This window comes from Mercenaria mercenaria, chromosome 5 (genome assembly GCF_021730395.1).
Source record: "Mercenaria mercenaria strain notata chromosome 5, MADL_Memer_1, whole genome shotgun sequence".
Taxonomy (NCBI): Eukaryota; Metazoa; Mollusca; class Bivalvia; order Venerida; family Veneridae; genus Mercenaria; species Mercenaria mercenaria.
Genome location: NC_069365.1, coordinates 77,870,081 through 77,885,486, shown reverse-complemented (window position 1 = coordinate 77,885,486; position 15,406 = coordinate 77,870,081). Strand labels below are relative to the sequence as shown.

Genomic DNA, 15,406 nt, shown 5'->3' with positions numbered 1-15,406 from the left:
TTTCGTAAGTATCAATTATGTGGTTTTGACCAAAACAGTCATTTCGTATAACATGATTTTCTCCAATTGTCAGAATAAATCATACCGTAAAATATAACACCAGTAATATTTTTTTCAGGAAGCAAACTCATGAGTAATTCACATTATGCTTCAAGTTTTCATCCGGCTTAAATAAATTAGTATTAAACTTCTGAGATAAAATTAATGGGAATTTTATTTGCCCAATGCAACTTCGACTGACACGACCACGAAAACTATTTCCCCACAAGTATTGAGGATTTCACAGTCAAAACAAAATGGTGTTGAAGTAAAACAAAGAAAACAGTTCATTTGATTTTTTGTATTTTTGCATCATTATGGGGTCACTTCCACGACCCCAATATAATATACGAGTATATTTAATACACTCAATAATCTATACAAGAATTGTACAAAAAATATCAACAATCATGGGTTAAAACAAAGTGGAGTAAGTACAAGAGAGCCCAACTGAATTTTCTTTTGATTTTTTTCTACTGAATTATCCTACTACAAAAACTTAATACTGTGATAAAAAAATAAATTCAATTTTGACAAAATCTTCTGGCAACTGAATTATGTAACATTTTATATACCAACAATTTTCTTTTTTTTTCCTCACATACTGAATTTCTTATACATACTTCAAATGTATTAAAAACAAAAATATTTTTCAAACTTATAAATTCTTATAAAACCTTATTTTTAACATTCTTATCTAGAAAAAAAAAACAGCAGAATGAATTGAAATCTGTGGACTGTTTTTATTGGCTGAAAATGTTTACTCTAAGACCATTTGAAATTTGGGGAAAAGTCTACTGAAAGTCAAAAATAAAACAACATCATATTAAAACATAAATTCAATGGACTCTGTTAGTAAAACCAGTGGCTGTAAAATACATACAGTGATAAGAACAGTGTTAAAATTTCAGCTGGAGCTTTTTACTATATTTTCTAAACAGACTTTGATGACTTTTAGCTAAAAAAGAAATAACTGAAAATTATCAATACTGCAGCGGCTTTGACTTAATACAATGGTATTTAAAATGAAATAAACCATAAAAATGGTATTTTTTTTATCTAAATGCTTGTAAGATAGGTTCAAAGATGTAAATCAAAATCATGAATTCTTTTTTTCTTCAAGATAAAGATATTTTCTCTAAATTACCAAATAAAAACCTTGTAAACTCTGCCCCCTGCAGTATGCCCTTTTAAAAGTAAAAAGTTACCATAAAATCCCCAAAACTAAAACTTGAACAAACAACAAAACATATTCACAACTTTTTTTCAAGTAATACTGTATTCTAATTTCATTTGAAATTTTCTTTTCAATTAAAACTTTGCACTATAAAATATGAGTAAAAATTCCTATGCCTGCTGCCTGTTAGGAAATGTGCATTACTTTACATATTTAGTAGTAACTTATTTGCATATCATACATATTCACAGATTCTCTGTACAATTTACGACATACAAATAGATGGATAGACAAGAGAAACATTCAAGATGATGAAAAGCATTGAAAAAATAAACTTTTCAAACTATTGTCTTGGCCAGTCACTCTGAAGTATATGTGTCTGTATTTTGTTTCATTTTCTGACAGTCTTAAACCATATAAGCCAATCATTCTTAGTGTCACATAACTGACAGCATGAAAACATATTAGCCAATCATTTTAGATGTAACATTTACTAAAACCGGGAAAATCATAAAACTGCTGATTTTCAAAAAGTTTTTGTCCTAAAAATTTCAAGTTCAGAAAATTTAAAATCTCAATGTTTTTCGTCATCAGCAACAAACAAAATAGCACATATATAACCAATTGTGTCACAACAACCATAAAATCATTCAGTTTATGTAGTATGAACAACATCTCATTTCTTACATCCTCTTCTCGAAACATAGTATAACAAGAATCACTGACATATAGTATTTTCCTTGTTTTCTTTTTCATTTTTTTTTTATCTTTTATAGGATTTCCATTCATGAACATAAGAGACAACAAGTCCACAATGAGATCACTCAGTTACCGTGGAAACATAATGAAACTGATGAGAAATAATTTGATGACAAATGATGAATGAAAATGTTTGCAAGAATCATTACTAAACGCTAATATATTGAGGTCCGATGTTTTTCATTAGAAGCATGTTTTATTGGTTGATGTTGACCATGTGACAATTACTGACCAATCAGGTAGCACCTTTTAAAGTTACTTGATTTTCAAGAACATCTGAATGTTCTTGATACATTTTGCATTTAAATTAAATTAACAAATATCAAAATTGGCACAATTTGTTTCTGCACTTTCACAGTGTCTATTCTTTTCAAGTAAAGGGAGACAACTTTTCATCAGACGATGACATCTTTGAAGAACAGTTCGTCTATTTCATTGCACAAGTCATCAGGATTAATGGTGTAACTTCCCGATGTAGTCGTACTTGCATCATCTCGGCAAGTTGTTGCCATTTCACTCATTGTCTCAATATCGCCAACCGAATATGCCATACCCGGAGTTGTCATCTGTGTTTCTAAAAATGTGTCTCTCGCACAATTTCCGCTGATTGTGAACAGTTCTTGCTGCTTCAGCGGTGTTTTGTACATTGTCGAACTCGACACAGGACTAGGTGGCAAAATTTTATTGTAACTGGCGACTGTAGTGTTAGCAGTTACACTATCGTCACTAAAACTAATGTTTCTTGGAAAACTGTCAGTAGGAATTGGCGGCGGAGGTCGTCTTGGCATCACCTTGTCGTTCCGTGACCTCTGTCTGTGACGGTTACTGTAGTTATAATTATACTGTTTGCCTTCTTCTGAAATGAGTAATAAAATTATATGTTACAATGTGGTACTCTAGCTTTTGCAATTAACTAATGAACATTACTTCCTGAATTGCTAATACATGGCTTAACATGGAAGATCTTGATCACTTAAGAAACACTAACTTATCATCATCTGATATTTTGTAACCTCAGCGCAAGAATTGGGTAACTGTATTGACATTAAGAAACAGTTAACCACTTTTTGCGCTAAGGTGTGGAATTATCGTAAGAATTTGCAATTTAACAAAAAATCTTAAGAAGAAAAATGCTTAAATTACTAAGAATGGTCATTTCTGCCTATCAGATACATCCCTACATAAAGATCACATAAAATTAAAGGATGTCTAGTACTATCAAACATTTCACAGACATTTGAGCCGCGCCATGAGAAAACCAACATAGTGGGTTTGCGACCAGCATGGATCCAGACCAGCCTGCGCATCCGCGCAGTCTGGTCAGGATCCATGCTGTTCCCTTTTAAAGCCTACTGGAATTGGAGAAACTGTTAGCGAACAGCATGGATCCTGACCAGACTGCGCGGATGCGCAGGCTAGTCTGGATCCATGCTGGTCGCAAACCCATTATGCTGGTTTTCTCATGGCGCAGCTCATTTTATTTATGTGCGTTACATACTGTTAAAAACTGTGTTACACATGTACTATACTTTTACGTAACTTACTAAGGGTTTCTATCAAAATTGTAAACACAGTCAACATTATGACAAAAAGTACAAAAAAACACGACAGCACTTCCGTGTAAACAAAAATCTGTAAAAAATAAAACTCTAAACGAGATCTGATTACGCTGGATTTTAGTTGGTAGCGAATTAGTTCTAATGCTGACAAAATAGGGGTGTACATATTATTGTTCTCAATATACACAAAAGATCACAGACTATATATTTTTTGAACGCATATGCGTAATTCTAAAAAGTAACTTCTTAAAATACATAGTACACATATGCTTATATTCAGTTTTAGCTACTATTCAAAATGGTACTTTTTTCAAACGCGGCAATCTGACGTGTATATCACCGAAAATTGTGTCAAAACAATTCAAATAACACATGGGACTAATAAACTGTGAAATAAAACCAAGGAGAAAATGTTCACCCCTATTTTTCAGTATAAATAAAGGCTGTTACTTTCTCTAACGGAACCTACATTATACATATATATTTACATTTTCCTGTACACCTCTCTATAAAGCAGCAATTTTCTGACTCATGCAATTTGCTTTTAACCTCTTTTCAAACTTAAAATCAAATTTCTTTAAGGAAAAACATCATAATTCATAATCCATGCTTGTGCTTAAAACACACAAAAAAGGGGTCCAGAAAATGGTGAAAATTTTCACAAAAGCGGGGGTCGTGCGGCCTACTTTTGACTTACCCCCCAAGCTCTCAACGAGCGTGTGCCTTAGCTAAACATAGCATTGGTATAATATAGCTGAAATACATGTGGTTCATAGTGTCTATGAAAGCTTTCTAAAAGATATATTTTCTTTTAAACTTGTATAATAAGAGTGCATAAATGTGATCATCTTTGAACTTTTCTCAGTTTGTTTGCCTAGGCAACCTAAGTGTTTATTTATTTTGTGTTATGTATTCCGTGCAACCATGCAAAATACTCTTACTATTTGACAATATTTGAATAAATATGGTAATTTTTTCTTCATTTACAATCAAATATATTTTCAATTCATTTAGGGACTAAGGGTAGTGGACCACTAATAACAGTCAACAGTTTCAACTAATTACTGTACACATTCTCCATACGTAATATCAGTTTTCCCTTTTTATATAGAAAACTGTGATTGCACATGCTACATTATAAGCACAAGAATGCCGAAATATCATATAAGAATATATAACCACACATACTGTCAATTGCAATTAAATGTCCACTACCATATAAAGCTACAAGTTAACATATTTTTTTGTAGTTTCGATTTGTCACAGACAGTCATTTTGGTACCCTGAGCAAACTGTGCTATGGTCCCTTCAAGGCAATATTAACTATCTTTTAAAGTCAAATATGTTTAATATGTGGACCTAATGTTTTATCTCCTTAATTTAAGAAATCTAGTGGCAAACACTAGGGGGGTGGGAATGAAATTACCTGTATCACTAAGGGGATGTCCTCTGTTACTATGTATATCTTCCTCGCTCCCACCACGCCCACTATCGCTGGTCGTTGTCTCGTGGGAAGTCTCACTATGAGTGTCGTCTGCTCGTTTCATCATCATATGCTTCGACTGAAAATTACAAAATTACGCATAATTTAGTGAAAAAATCTTTGAGTGGCATCTGCTACATACGAAAATTACAAAGAATATCTTTTATTTCATAAGAAGTTTAGAGATTTTTCATCTGTACTGATTAAGGTACAATGCTTGAGCAATTTTCTTACTGCTTCCACTGATACTTTAATACATATTAAGAGAACTAACAAAGAAAAATGGTCCGACTTTAGATTGTAATGACATGACACAGTGACAATTGTGATCAAATATAAAAGATGCTGTTATACTCTTGAATACATTGCTGTATACATGTACATATTATTGACATCTGAATACTATTTTGATACTGAAATTGTTGTTACGCAAATTATATGTTGTCATTCATTGTTACTGCTGAATTCTGACTTGTCACAACATCTTGGCATTTATAAATTCATTTAATGGTTAGCCAACAATATAAAGCTTGACCCCACCCTAAAAGGTGAACAAGATCAGACCTGAAAGCCAAACTTCCAGATTCTATGCTCTTTTAAACTTAAACATCATTCCATTTATTATAACGAGAAATGTACAAAGCTGATAAATTTACTGCATGAAGAATCAAAATATGACATCTTTAATAATTTATGAAAAATCTGTTTGTACATATAGACATCAAAATAATTAAAATTTATCTGTACTTAACTTGTTCAATGATACGCCATAAATCAAAATGCAAAACTATTTTCGAAACGCATTTTGCTGATCATCAAAGCATTTGAACTGACCAGCAGAATGGGCAACATGATTTTTACAGTAAAATAATTGTTGAAATACCCGACTAACAATCTCGCAGTCGTAAAATAACAAATTTTCTGGCAATAAAATGCAGACTTTATTTCGATACACTTAAGATGTCTCACGTTTAATTTTTTCAGGATTAGAGCATCTTGATATTTATGTTCCGCAGAAAATTAACTATTTTCTTTCCTAATCCTGCGACTTAAACGGACGTAGAGCACTTCATTTTGACTTTAAACAAACCCTCGAAATTATGGTTAAATAATCAAACTTCCTTGAGATCTCGAAAACACTCGACTCGATTTAAAGCCCAATGTTCGTTTAAATAATCTTTGTTTGAAATAAGGAGCCATGAGTCTCAGAATCGAATAATTATGAATAATTCATAAGGGCTGTTAATTCTCAATTCAAACAATACTTCAAGAAGGACTTTTCTGTTTTACATAAATTCATACTCTCGATTTTTTATTAAAATTGAACTTATCTTTTATTCTTCAACCTCTGCAATAGGAAAAACATAGGTAAAATACATAGACTTCCTATTACATTTAAAGATCAAAAGGGGGACAACTCACCTCTTCTTCTCTGACTGGTTGTAACCATAGTCTGTCAGAGTTAGCTCCTGCTATATGATGTAGGGCATTTTGCAGCTGACTGTGGGTTAGACTAGATAACTCCTTCTCGCTGTACATGTCCAGTTTACTCATATCTGAAGACATGGTATTATTGCACAACCAGGTAGTTGACTGTGTGTCCTGAAAGGTTGAATTAAAAATTTATTTCAAACTTACAGACTTTCTAAAAATTATAATATATCTCGTATGCTATTTAAGAGGCTTCTTAGTGAAATATTTTTAAAGGGGCATGACTCCAGATAAGCATTGCAGTAAGAAAGATCGAAAGAAGATAGCAACAACTATGAAATATCATAAATCATAATTATATATCTTTATAATACAAGCTGAAATTTTATGAGACTGGTACAGTATGTACAAGATAATTCCTTCTACTTTACATCAAATATTTCAAGGTAGATAGCTTTTAAACATGTTTTACCCACTACAAAAGTGTTATTCTATACTGTCTGGAACTCACTGGATCAATTTGTGTTTTGTTCTGATTTAAAATACCTACTGGTAACAAATGAAAGTGGATTCTAAATTTTAAGTAATTTGATAGAAATCGGGTGGATGCTCCTTTAATATTAAGCCTGTCTCATAATCACGACAATTTGAAAAAAAATCAGGCTAAAAATCAAAGCCTAAGGAATTTCAACAAAATTTAAAATGATGACTTTTGGTACAAAAAACTTTTTTTTTATTACTATCAACAATATGATAGTGGCAAATGTCTTGTTATTTTGGAGAAAACTTAATTTCGCCTTAGAAGTTTAAACCCTATTTTAAAGAAGAGTTTTTACTTTTATTACTTTAATAGGTTTAAGATTTTAGTTATCTAATATTACCTAGAAGGAAATTAGAGGCCATTCAATAACAGTTTAACTCCACTGAAACATTATGACCATAAAATGTGCTGAAAGTTAGTGTATTTTAATGGTCAAAAGTCTGTTTATGACAAGGTCTGACCCAGGGTTCTATGTTTGGTCTCCAATGTTTACTTAAATTGATACATTTTAAAATAGAAAATCGATTGAAAGGCTCAATTTAAGAACTTTATCAAGAGAAAATAAAATCTTGTTTTTATTATGTCCACTTCATAGTGTCCATTGCGAGATGGAAAACATTTTCATTGGTTGATTGGCTTGAGAAATAATCTAGTACCATTAATATCGTTAGAAATATTGCAACGTTACTATCAAAATACTTGAGCTTTTAATGATCAGTTTTGAAATTATCAATTTCTGTCAACTGCTCTATTTAACTAATAATGTTTATCTGCTATTTTTTTTTTTTTTTTGATTTTTTGAAATTGGGGTTAAATTTTCCATTATTTACAGTATGTTTTTTTTGTTGTTATTGTTTTTTTAGACAAAGCTTCCTCATTGTGTTGAAAGTAGCTAGTGAAAAATTAGTGTTTACTATCGTTTTTCACTAGAGGATATATATAGAAAGACACTTTTATTTCCTCCATTAATGAAGAGCAAAGAGCAGGCAATCTCAATGTGATCTAAAATAAAAAGTTTTAGGTCCTGAAAGATGATGATTTAACAAAAATTATTAAGTACTTTATCTCCATGTCTAACCCCTCGTAAAAATATTGTTGTCATCTTTCTCCACATGATAATTACGATTTGATGATCAAGCATGAACCAACAACCCTTTATCTTAAAAAAAATATCTCCTAACAAGATGTTATCAAATTAAGCCAGTAAAAATATTGTAATAAAAAAGTAAAAATAAAGATATAAAGTTGTATTAACTTTACGGTAAAGACTGCCTTAAAAGGTCTACCATGACTTAATGTCTAAAAGTTTACTTTGATGTTAAATATATATTGTACTTAGATCATACTAATACATTTTAGCTTTGTTGTGAAGAAAACTTGAAAACTTACAATGAATCACCCTCGAGTCCGCTTCCTAGCAAAACAAGCAAAGATGTCACATAGAAATGTATGGTAGTGAGCCAAATGGCGATTGAGGCAATGATCTTCTGGTTGAGTGGCCGACACTTTAACCCCTAGACCATTGCTTCTCTTTGTATGGTACTTGAAACTTCAACTGACTTTCTATCAAATTTTTATGCATCCTAAATTAAAGCTTTTAAATCTCCTTTCTCTAATTTTTCGTTTCTCTAATTTTTCAAGGGGTGCTAAGTTATGTGCTTTACTAGGTTTCATAGCTCATTTCACCAACACAAAACTTGTTTCCTAATAAAGATCATTTGACAAACACAAACTTGTTTCCTAATAAAGATCATTTGACCAACACAAACATATTTCATGCAAATTAATAGAATATTTACTATTCAAATGGAAATTTTACATTTTCGGAGATTATTCATTTTACAAGGAGTCATTCCTGTGCCACGCTTAATATTTGCCATGCTTAATATTAGAAAGGCAGTTTTATTTGAGGGATATATTTAGTTTTAAAAGTTCTGATTTCTTAACGAGGTTGCAAGTACACCAAAAGTCAACAGCTCCGTAAACTGCGATGTGTACTTTATGGAAATATCGTTTGTCCACAAATATTTGAAAATGTCAACAGAAAAATTGAAAATCTGGTTGTCCGAATCAATGACACACAGTGACCACTTTAGTAACAAGCAGAATAAGAAATTTTCAATTCAATTTTAAAGAACTAGAAACCTATTCTAATCAGTATTCATTTGGCATATATTTCTGTATTTTTACAAGTGTGCATATTTTGTCTAATATGACTCTGGCAAGTTTTTATTACCAAACTAAGATATGAAATGAGATCCTACAAAATGAGAAAAAAAAAAACATTAATAAAGAGATTCTGGATAAATAAAAGACACAAAAAATATCCTAGAATCAAAAGCAATAGAGCTTGATCACAGAAAGGTATCACTTCAAATAAACTACTTTTTTCTTTTTAGTTTTATACAAAAAAAGATAACATTTTTTTATCATTTGTTACACACAGATACAATTTTATCATTTTTCCTATCACCTACAGTTGAAAAACACACAAACTTATCTGATTTTTAATATCTCTAATAAATTATGACAGGTTATGATACCAGTTAGCAATATCTAATACAAAATCTTGCTTTAATTGATGAAAGATCTTATCTTCCTCTTGTAAATCAGACAGATTTGTCAGTAAAAACAAATTTTGCCGAAATACAGGGAAACTAGGAGACCTATTAAAGTTATCTAAATATGTTCAGACCAAAACGTTAAAACATTAAAGAAACAACCTTAGGCCTTTCTTATTCCTTTTATGTAGACAGGAGACCGGTCATTAAAAACAGTGTCGTAATTTATTGTGAAATGAAAAATTGTCAAAATATTGTGGACGTGTGCTTTTATTTTACCTAAACAGTGCACTATCAATATTTATTTTATGTATTTAGCGTTAATTCAAGGTACTGACTTAACACTTGTGTTCAGTCAGTTAAACTATCCATTTCACCCAAAGTCAAAGTAAAAACATTTTTCGATATAAATGAACTCTTTCTATTCTACTAAACTGAAGAGGGTAGGCTAAATCAAAGGTACACCAAATGGCCGAATTGCAACAATACATTTTAATTACATAAGAGTAGTTGGGACAGATTTTTTTCTTAAAAACTAATCCTTTGCAGGAGAGCGGACATACCCCTTAACATGATTTTGAAAAATAAACTTTTGTACAAATATTCGCACAAAATTAGATAACATGAAAATGTACATGATTCAGACGTAGAAATCATGCGTAAAAGTTTATAATCATTGTTTAGACTCTTCAAATTGCTAACTGGTGACTCTATTCTGGATTTCTTTCAAACGATTGAAGAATTAGGAATCAGTCTGAAAAAAGCCCAAAATAAATGGCGAAAAATCTCATAACATAGAAAATACTGTCTGACTGTATCCTAATCTCCTACCAATATATTATAACAGTCAAAATTGAAATAAGAAGCAAAACTGCTGCACGTTAAAAAAGATAATACCAGATAAAGCTGGAGTATTTTCTTACCTCTGGAGATTTAAAGTCCATGGAAAGATATGAAGGTTTTACAGTAGAGAAAGACGTAACATTTGTCAGCGTAGAATTGTTGCCAGGATCGCTGTAGCTTTCATCTATTGAAAAACTAACTTCTTTTTTCGCACGTTTTTTTAACAGTTCTGTATCCGAGTCCTTGGAGACACTCGACGTCGCAGACATACTTTCGTCAACTCGTGGAGGAGCATCGTAGAATCGATTTTCGTTGATCTTCGGTGGAATTCTTGCTCTATTCCTCTTGTCAACATATCGAAGTATAAAGATAGAAGAAATTATCGCAATTGATATAAATACAGTAATCGCCACAAAAATAGCCACAAGCATAATATTCTGTTTATTTTCTTCTTCAACCGATATTAAATTCGTTTCGTTTGCTGGCTGAACAACAACGTGCAAAGTTGCGTATGACGTTCTCTGCTGTGTTCCATTGTCCCGCACAGCTAACTGTAGTTTGTACGTTTCTGCATCTTTCTCCGCCATCTCTCTTCCGACTGAAATAATTCCAGTGTTCACATCAATTTTAAATAAATCTCGAACGTCACCTTCGTCGATGAAGTATAACAACTGTGCGTTAAGTCCATCATCTTTATCTGATGCTATCACAGTTGCTATGTAGAAACCAATAGGAGATGTAACTGGTACGAATTTGGTGTTGTTTCCGTTATTTGGATAAGTTATAGCTGGAATGTTATCATTTGCGTCAATGATTTGAATTATCACATCAGCTGTGCTCGATAACTGCGGGGTTCCTTTATCAACAGCTTTGACAATGAATTTGAAATAAGGTATCTCTTCCCTATCAATTGGTTTCAAAGTTCTGATTGTCCCAGTTACTGCATTAAATTCAAAATATTCAGAAAGATAATCATTTTGTGGGAATGTCAACTCAAACTCTCCATTTTGTCCAAAATCTGGATCAGTTATATTCAAATTTTGTGTCTGCATTGCCTGTTGTTCTTCTAGAAATTTAATCTCCACAGGGTTTGATGGAAACTTGGGTGCATTATCATTAATGTCAGTAACATTTATAACCACAGTAGCAGTAGATGTCAATGAAGGTTTACCATTATCCCATGCTAAAACATGTAAAGTTATAATTGGGTCAACTTCATGATCAAAGATCGAATTAGCAGTTATCAAACCACTTTTGTAATTAATTTTGAACCTTGGATCTGTGTTGGAATGGAGTCCATATGTGACTTTCCCTAATTCACCACTATCTGCATCTGTTGCAGAAACTTGAACAATTATAGATTGGAACACTTCCTCTTGGAATGTTTGCTCGTAGACATCATACAAAAATTTGGGATAATTATCATTCATGTCTTCAACTTTCACGATAATGCTGGTTTCATTAGCTTTTGGAGGGTCGCCGCCATCTTCACATTCAATGTTAACTTCATAACTGTCCTGCTCTTCATAATCTAATGGCTTATTCAACACTACTTTGTAATTATTCTCGATTTTAAAGTCCTCAAGACGAAAATCGTTGCCAAGTACTTTACACTTTATCTCCCCATTCACACCTTCATCTTGGTCAAACACCACAACGTGAGCAACAAAACTTCCGGTATCTGCGGCCTCTGACATTTTAGTGCCACCTGGTGGTAGGTTTATATTTATCTGTGGGTAGTTATCATTTGTATCTTTAATGTTTACAACTACGGTCGAAGTGCTGGTTCGGGCTGGGTTACCATGGTCGAAAGCTTCCACTTTGAATGTCCAGTTTTTCTTGTCCTCATAATTCAATAGGCTCTTAACTTTTATCTCCCCTGAAATGATGTTAATATCGAAATTGTCACGGACTTTGCTGGGCGTTCTTGAACTGAACCGATAGGAAACGTTTCCATTGTCGTCTGCATCGGCATCAGTTGCTGTGACAACCAAAATTGTTGAATTTACTGCAGTGTTCTCCTCTACTGTAATGCCATATTGCTTTTTCGTAAATATTGGTGGGTTGTCATTTTGATCAGTTATTGTTATATTTATCTTAACCGATCCTGTTCTTACTGGAAAGCCACCATCTATGGCATAGATCAAAAGTTGATAGAAACTTCTGCTTTCCCTATCCAGTGGGTATTTCACAACAATGTTTAAATCTGAGGTGCCATCTGAATTATATAATACATCGAATCCAAACATTTCATTTGCCGGGTCCATAACATATCTCTGTACAGAATTATTTGCCCCAGTGTCAAGATCGAAAGCTCCAGGCGTAAAATATTCTTTTTTAACTTCTGAATTTTCAGGAATAGCGATGGTTATTTCTTTGTTTGGGAATTCTGGTGCATTATCATTAATATCATCCAAAAAGACTTGAATTTTGATGATTTTGAACAAATCGAGAACTTCAGTATCCAAATCTTTCAAATACACAGCAACATTAAAGTTTAATGTACACTGATGTGAATATGGGCAAATATCTTCACGATCCAACTTTGTTGCAGTCCGTAATGTACTGGCACTTTCGTCGATGGTAAACATTGATGCGTAAACATTTCCCTGAGTAAGAATCTGAAATTTCATCTGTGGAAACATATCGGTATAATTCTGGTACAAAAAGCTGTCTCGTGCAACATTTCCGACATAAGTTAGCTCCCCTTGTTCCTCAAGAAAATTGTATGTAACAACGGTCTCCTGAGCTAACACGTAGCTGACAGATGAAATAATCACACAAAACGAAAACATTTCAGTCCTCATTCTTCCGCACTTGACAAAAATGAACGTCACACGGTCTCAAGTCATTTGCTTCTAAGAAATCACAGAAAATAGTTCACAGTGAAAAACGAAGTATGATGGATGAACTGTTCAATGAATTGACGAATGTTGTGACACAATCAGGCTTGTTTCTCTTTCTCTCATTCATGCACAATAATCGAAACAGGTAGCAGGATCTGGAATAGAAGAAGAACAAATAAGAAAACATGCCTCATCAATATTCACATTATTCACTAACGGCTTTAAATAATCTCATATCTGCTTCATAATGTCTGCTTTAATATAAAACTACAATTTTTTAAGTAAAATATATCAATGAATATCAATTTCTATAAAATGGGTAAATTTTATAATTATTTAAACACTCAGTCAAGTATAACCTCATAATAAATGTTTCCAAAAGACTGTAATGTTTTACTCTAACACTTGTATGCAAATGACTCTTTCAGCAGAAAAAAACACAGTCGTCATTTTATGAGCAAAAAAGTTACTTCATTTGAAAGAGCACAAAGTAAATTGTCACTTGCTCGAGTTTTTTGTCCATTCATGTAAACATAAAATTAATTAAAAAACATAACTTTTTTCACCATCCAATGAATTGTACATTTAACCGACCCACCCTGCTCACATTTGTTAATTCACTCATAAATTAGAAAAAAATATCACCTTATTAATTAATTTTCTCCATTAATATTATCCTGCTGACATTTTTCTGCCATTTATTAACATTTATTGACTCATATTTAAAAATGTCCTAAAACAACATCATGTCAAGCTGAAGGTTACACGACAATATCAACAAAAAAATTTAAAATCACAGAAACAAACAAAAAACACAATTTTCCTACCAGAAACACTTAAAATAATTCCGAAACAAATGAACTGGTATCTGCGTTAATTACATCATCGAAAATCTCCGGCAGCCATCATTATGAAGTGCATCAAGATAAAATATTTATGTATAACGTAAAACGCCTAAGTGATTATCCACCTGTCTACCCCCTACCTATTGAAAAACTGACCATCAAAACTTTTCATAAAATTACAGGTGTGTAACTGGACAGTAGGTAGGACTGACAAGTGTCTCAGCCAATCAGAAAGCAGCATTGATCAATGGGGGTGGAGCCCAGTGGACATCTGAGGACAATGACCACAAGTATAGATAATTTACACCATGTGGTCAATTTGGTCGCCACTGATTTTATGAGATTTGTTACACAATAATTTGTATAAACAATGACATAAAGTAAACAAAGCTTTTAGATAAGCAAAAATCCAAAATTGCTACTGAAGACTTTTAAGCAAAATATTAAGGTTCAGTTCAAAATGATTATTTTACATTTAGTTGCAGATCTATGTTTTACGACTACTTAAGGAAACCAGTCTTTACACCTATATAGATTAGGGTTTGTGGAAACCGCTACACGAAGATTTTAACACAATGAATTTCAGACTGTTCCATGAGTCCAACACTCTTCCCCCTGTTCCACTGTGTCTGACCATAATAATAATGCACATTCAACATTAAATTAACAGTACAGAACACATAATATACATTTGAATGAATATTTAGTACTGAAAAATGTTGAGATCTGAAGATGATGTTGATTTTGATACTGGTAATAAGTTTTAATTTGACCTAAATGCTTTTTTACCTTCAAGTTCTTTTTTTGTTCTTACATACATTATGCTATGTCTAAGAAAAAAAAATTACAGTTTTTCTATTCTTTCTTTTAAAAACTTAAGATTAATGTGTCAATTTTATTTTTAACATAATTATAATAATGATGCATTATAAATCCCTCCTAAATATTCTTCCGAATCGCAACATTTGACTAAAGTTTTATACTAATAATGAGTTGGTATATTCCCAGCCATCCCTCAGGTTTAATGGTCATGTGATTATCAGTTCCAAACTTAAAATTACTCACATTTTATTTATTCCAAAATCACCTTTCTTCTCTTTTAGAAGTTTTATTCAGTTATTTAGGCGCAATTTATTTCTTTTACAACACCAATCACCTTCAAACATATTCTGTGAAGTAATGGTTTAAAAACTGGTCAGCACTATTTTTAATAGTTTGGTTCTGTTGAAAGTGAGATTTTTCACAGTTTTTCAAAATGACTTGTCATGTTTGACATATGAAAAGAAAACATGAAAAACTTTGTCAGATTGTTGATCAGTAGA

At 32.2% G+C, this 15,406-nt stretch overlaps 1 protein-coding gene across 3 annotated transcripts in view; it reads right to left on the bottom strand.

Moving 5' to 3' along the window:
* Positions 1–325: 325 nt before the first annotated feature.
* LOC123557694 (protocadherin-11 X-linked-like) overlaps positions 326–15,406 on the bottom strand; it is a 31,503-nt gene continuing 16,422 nt past the window's right edge. Inside the window, exons 2-6 of one of the 3 annotated variants that reach the window (XM_053544050.1) lie at positions 10,474–13,394; positions 6,440–6,619; positions 4,961–5,096; positions 4,232–4,262; positions 2,692–2,831 (exon numbers count right to left, since the gene is read on the bottom strand). In XM_053544050.1, coding sequence (XP_053400025.1) covers positions 4,243–4,262; positions 4,961–5,096; positions 6,440–6,619; positions 10,474–13,200 — 3,063 coding nt within the window. In that variant the 5' untranslated portion in view covers positions 13,201–13,394 and the 3' untranslated portion in view covers positions 2,692–2,831; positions 4,232–4,242. Of the gene's footprint in view, positions 2,832–4,231; positions 4,289–4,960; positions 5,097–6,439; positions 6,620–10,473; positions 13,395–15,406 lie in introns of all 3 variants that reach the window. The other 2 variants (XM_053544049.1, XM_053544048.1) reach the window with 2 other exon arrangements.